At 50.9% G+C, this 6000-nt stretch overlaps 1 protein-coding gene across 1 annotated transcript in view; it reads right to left on the bottom strand.

Annotated features, from left to right (window-relative positions):
* MYO10 (myosin X) overlaps nucleotides 1-4045 on the bottom strand; it is a 256624-nt gene extending 252579 nt beyond the window's left edge. The window contains exon 1 of the mRNA XM_055422243.2: nucleotides 3504-4045. Within this exon, the coding sequence (XP_055278218.2) occupies nucleotides 3504-3524 (21 nt within the window). The 5' untranslated portion in view covers nucleotides 3525-4045. The remainder of the gene's footprint in view (nucleotides 1-3503) is intronic.
* Between the last annotated feature and the right edge of the window lie 1955 nt (nucleotides 4046-6000).

Here is a 6000-nt window from a genome sequence, read left to right on the forward strand (position 1 = left end):
CCAAATTAAGTGGAAATAAGGAAGACGCTTCCACTTAACACCTTAAGAGGTGGGTTTGTTCCCGCCCAGGCTGAACCAGGCTGTGAGAAACAGGTATAGCTAGAATGTTTTCCACTGACAATGTAGTCCTTAAAACACCAATACCTGCTTTATGTGTTTACGAGTATCTTACTTGTGTACGTTTTACATATTCTGAAAATCAAAGTGTTCACATGTATCCCATTAATAACTCTCAGAAGATCTTTCACTTGATCAGCCATTATGCCTACAAAAGAAGACAGAGAAGTCCAGCTCGTTTAAGGTCCAGCTGGCACTGCCTGGCCTTTCCAGTATTGTAGGCACTCAACCCAGCCCTGGAGAAAAACAGCAGCCACTTCAAAACATCAACACATCTGCGGGGTAGTCTTGCCACTTTACCTAGTTGAGCCTTTTCACTTTCAAAAGTGCATCTGGTTTCAGACATACGTAACCTCAGATTCTTCCTGAAGTCAACTTTTGAACAGCTTACCTCTAAACGTTGAAAAGGCAAATTTCCCGGAAGTGTGCACACATTTCACTCGAGAGAAGTCATAAAGATCTAAGACAGGGCATGAAGAAACTGAAACGCAGTTGGGAAGCCTGGGGCCCTCAGTTTCTCCAACCCCTGGGTACACTGTGAAGTCAGAAGCCATCAGCTGCCAGGCACAAACCTCATGGGCTTCCAGCTGAGCGGCAGCCCGATGCTACTTAGAGCAGACAAGAAGGCTGTGTCTGCAACACACAAGGAATTAATTCCACAAGGAACTGCTCCATGGGTCTAGCTCAGTGGTTCTCAATTGGGAGTGATTTTTGCACCCCGTGGCTCATCTGGCATCATCTGAAGACACTTCGGTTGTCATGACTTGTGGATGCTACTGGCACCTAGTGAGTTGAGACCAAGGAGGCTGCTCAACACCTCATGATACACAGGACAGTTCCCCCCATCAAAGAACGGACTGACCCAGAATGTCAATGGAACCCAGCTTGAGAAACTCTTGCTCTAAATGGCAGCTGCTAGTCACAAGGAGCTCTTTCCTTGCTATTTGGCCCTTCACACAGAAAGCTAATACGTGCAGCATAATTTTTTTTCCAATTGTTAACATTAGCTTCAAACTGCTGTATGACAAGCAACAAGTCATTATGCCTAAATCACCAAGGTACCAAAGAACAGGACATCACTTGGCAATACAAGAGGCCCTACAAACCTGCTGTCCTTGGAAATATATCACTTCCACACTTACTGTTCCTGCTCTAACTGGACATTACGACATGTTCTTCGCTGGACAATTTAACAAAAAGGTGCTCTGTTATAAGATACTTAAGAGAGACAGTAGAGGAGTATGTCTCCAAAGAACACAACACTGCATAGCCGGTGTGGCCCTGCTGACTTCCCATCCAAAGTAGCTATGGTTAGGGGAGGAACTCTGATTAGAAATGAATATTGACTAGAAATCAATCAGAAATTTCTGATTAGAAATTAACATTGCAATACAAATACATCACAAGAGTAAAAGTATAACTTGAAGCCCATAAAAATTTCCCCCAGTACTAAAGTCACCAGCAACAGAGGATAAAGGCTGTGGGCTCTGTAACAAACTCTTCAACCTTGGGCAAGGGTCAACCTTTGGGTTAAGATTTTTCATCTAGGACAGGCAGGGAATGGAGAAGTTGATCACTGAAGGCCAACTTCAATATTGTTACTCATGGGTATAAAATCCAACAACCAGGTTTTACACCAGACAAAAGTATAGTGTAAGGAGAAAGTTATTTCAAGTCCAAGGGTAGGATACCAGGGCAGGAGGCTGCAGCTGTTTCACGTTATCCTGCAGTTCTCCCCCACGTGCACTAGGGGGCAGAGTTCTTCTAAAGGGGAGGTCACTAGCCTCCCCCGCGGTCCACAGACAGGCTTCATGGGGACCCGGACCCAAACAAATCGAACACAAATTCTGTGTCTCATCAAATTTCCTAAGAGACTCACAACACAAAAGCAAAATAAGGGCCTCCTTCCTGCCACCAAAAAAAAGTTAAGAATTAGTGTCCCGCAGGCAGAACCTCAGGTTTTCTTACAGATGAAAGCAATTAAACATAGCCCGCCGGCCATTCATCACTGTTTAACCTGCAACTCCTGCAGAAGGTTCTGGTGCCTTCTTACAGGCATGAAAACAAAGGTCTATGGATTAGGAAACGCTGGTCTCAGAGTTACAGTACTCATTTTTAAAAAAAAAGTAGAAATATGCATTAATGATTAGTTACTTTCCAATTCACTTTTCATCATGAATGTAGGCATCACACGTGAGAAGACCCTTTTTGGAAAAAAATGGATTTACTATTACACAAGAATATACCACTTTGGCCATTATAGACTATTTATATTACGGTAAGTGGGCACCTGGAAAGTACAATGACTTGAAATAATAAATCCAATTAATTCTGATAAAGCCAGATAGCCAACAAAAAAGCAAACCCTCACCAATCTAAATTGCTGGAAGATTCCAAAACTGTCCTGAGTTTACAAAACATCCCCTGGCTTTCCACGAAAGTCACATCAGACTCCTTAAGCTAACTAAGTTTACTTTGAGCCACTTCAAACCTCAAACTTAAATAGAATTTGTTAAATAAACACAACCAAGAAAGGAAAGGGAGCCAAGAAACCACAGTAACGCTCGATCCCAGGGTTAAAAAAAAAAAAAAAAAAGGTTCTCAAGTCAAGGGTTTCAAGTAACCGTGGTGTCCCGCCCTCAATGACCCTAAAAGGAACATCAGTTCCATCTCTCAAAATAACCAAAGTGCGCCCTAAACGATTTTCTTTACATTCGAATTCAAAATCTGCCAAGGACAGTCAGCACAAACGTGATCTTTTGATCTCACGCTCTGGAATGACCTCAAAGCCTGAAGGAGCCCTTCTTGGGGAGCATTGCAACCTAAACTCCAAAGGTCCGACGGGCGAGGAACTCAGTCAAGGACTGAACGCTCGCCGCCCCCTTCCCTCACTTCATTAAGCGTCTCCTCTGGAAGTGTTTGCGCCCCTCTCACAGGAAGCCGGCACGTTTTGCAAAGGAAATATCAGACCAGACCTTCACGTCCCCAATGAGCCTTTTCATGGGGTTTCCCGCACCCCGGCAGCGGGCCGGGCAGCCCTCCCGTCAGGGCCCCTCGTCCGCCGGCTCACCTCGGCCCGGGCGCCGCGGGACAGCCGGTGAGCCAGCCGCCCCTGCGCCAGGACGCTCACCTTCGCGGCATCCCGGAGCCAAAGGAGAGCGCGGGACAAAATAAAAACCCTCCCCGGCTTACTCAGCCGTGAGACTCACCCCCCCGGGGAGCTCGATTTCTGGCGACTCCCCGAAAGTTTCGCCCTCTCGGGCTTAGCGCGCGCGCGGTAGCCAGAGTGCGCGCGGCGCGGGGGGCGCATCTCTTCCCTCCCCGGAGGCCAGGTCCCCGGCAGGAAGGGAGCCCGCGCCCGCCCTCCCGGCCGCGAGCTCACTCACCTCGGGGAAGAAGTTGTCCATTGTTCCCCGTGCGCTCCCCAGCTTGCCCGAGTCCGGCTCCCAGCTCTCGCGGAAGTCAGTGCAGCCCAAGGTCCGGGGGAACCATGCGTGTCACGGCGCGACTCCCAGAAACTCGAGCCCGCGGGGCCCCGCTGCCATCTCCGTCTCCCCCTTCTCGGCTTTCGCACCTTTTGTTTGCCCAAACCCCAGCCTCTTAACGCACCCGTCCCGACTGCAGCCTTTGTCTCCTCGGGCTCCAAGTTCCTCACTCCTGGGCGCAGCGCTTGCGAGCGGAGAACAGCTGGTGGCACATTCTTCCCCGGGGCTGGGGGAGGGCGGCTGGGGAGCGCGCCCCACTGCCTCTGCGCTCCGGCCCGAGGCGCTCGGGGCGGGCAGGGGAACAGCGGCCACAGAGCGAGCCCCGGTGGTGGCTCTCCCAGCTCGAGCGCCGCGGCGGCGAGGATTCGGGCGCCCGGGGCTCACCGGCTCACGGTCACACCGAGACTCGCGGACAGGGGCACACGGCCCGCCCCGCCCTCTCGCCCGGGCCCGCCCACTCGCTCGTCTCGCCCCGCCCACAGCCGAGCCCCGCCCACGCCGCCGGCCCACCCGAAGCTCGTTGGCCACGCCCCGCTCCTCCGGGAGCCCCGCCCCCTACCCGCCCCTCCCCGCGCTTCCGCCAGGTTAGGCCTCGCCCGGCCGGCGTGACCCGCCCCCAACTTCGCCCAGGCCCCGCCCACTCCGCGCCACGGGCCGCCGCGGGCTCGGAGGCTCGGAGGCGGGCGGGGCCCGGGCGGCTCGCGGACTACCTCCCCGCCTCCTCCCCGCCCCACCAGGGGGAGAGCAGGGGAAGTTCACTCCCCTCCGGTGATAGAGACCTAATAGTCGCCGAGGAGGAGGAGGAGGAGTTCGGGGATTGGTGTGTGTGTGTGCGCCTTTGATCTTTAGCAGACCCTGGAACCGGCTCAACGTGGATCTCATTAATGCAGCTCGGCAGATGAGCGACCCCGGCGACGGAAGCGCGAGCCGAGGAGCTGCCCCGGCTGTTGGGCCAGATCAAAGCAGAGAACGGAGGCTGATCAGAATTTCTGGAAGCCGCCTACCCGTGTGGAGTTTCTCTCCTGCACTCAGGTTACAAGAAGTTTTCGTCGCGGCGGGAAAATTCAGTTTTGTAAACTGGAAGAGGACGTGGCCAGTTACATCTTAAAAAAATGTAACCCTTTCCCCGGACCCAAAGGAAGCAGATAGCCAAATGGAAGCGGATGAAGGCTCAAACCCTCCCACCCCCATACCGAGTCCTGGGTTCTCGGGGGCAACTCCTCGAACTTTAGCGTACACAGGAAGCACCTGGGAATCTGGTTAAAATGCAGATTGGACTTGATTAGGGTGAGCGCTGATAATCTTGCCTTTCCATCAAGTTTCAGCTGCCTTGTGCTGTTCTGCAAACTGGAACCTGTCTGTAACAGAGAAAATGAGAGCAAAGGTTTAAAAACTTTTGTAGCAACGTAAAAATACACCACGACATAGAAGCACGTGATTGGTGGACTCTTTGAACCGAGAATAAACCAGTTTGGGTGTTGTCAGACTCCTGGTGAGTCATACCTGGCACAGCAGGGGTTTCGTATTGGTACCTGGCAGATTGGGAACAAAAACGACTGGTTCTTAACCACAGGTGGTTTGAGAAACTCTCTCTAGGGGATTTGGCAACTGCTCATCCTTTAAAACTAAAGTCAGAAAGACATCTTTCCTGGGAAGCCTGCCCAGAGGTGTCCAGCCACTCATGCCACTGCCAGCTCCACCTAACGACCAGGTGTGGCTTATCCTAAGACTACTGAGGAAACTGTATCATACTGAAGTAAAACTATATTCTATAAGGGTTGTTTTTTTTTTTTTTTTTTTGATTGGTGTCCTTCCCATCTTCAGTTGAGAAAATAGAAGCGCCTTGCTTTCAAATATCCTCAGACTGTTTCGGAGAATGAATGAATGTCATCCTTGTGTGAAAACTCAAGCCTGTTTGTAACCTCTGTCAGAGAAGTTCTTCAGCATTAATATCATTGTACCCATTCCCTTTAGCAAGAGTCAAGGTATAAACTAATACTTGATATTGTGCTCTGTGATTGCCCTGTTCCACAGGCTGACACATGTAAGCCATTAACGATTGTGTCCCAGGTTGCACAGAAAGTTAAGATGGAGCCAAGATAAATACCAGCCATCCCAGGCACCAATCACAGGGCTTAGTCAAATGAATCCTGCTGCCACCTGTGTTCAGATACTGGCACAGAGCAGTTAGAGCCATTATGGTGTTAATCTGTATAGAACATCTTTCAAGAGAAAGTACCAGGCAGCTTGTTCAAGCGAAGGTGTGGATATGGCTTGGTTCCCAGACGCAGCCCAGCCTACTGGCAGCCTTGGCCATGGTCATTTCAAAGTCACTTTCCAATACTGGCTCATCAGTTGTAACAAACATAGCATGCTAATACGACATGTTCATAATAGA

This window comes from Moschus berezovskii, chromosome 18 (genome assembly GCF_049115385.1).
Source record: "Moschus berezovskii isolate FMDL1 chromosome 18, NW_MosBer_1.0, whole genome shotgun sequence".
Lineage (NCBI taxonomy): Eukaryota > Metazoa > Chordata > Mammalia > Artiodactyla > Moschidae > Moschus > Moschus berezovskii.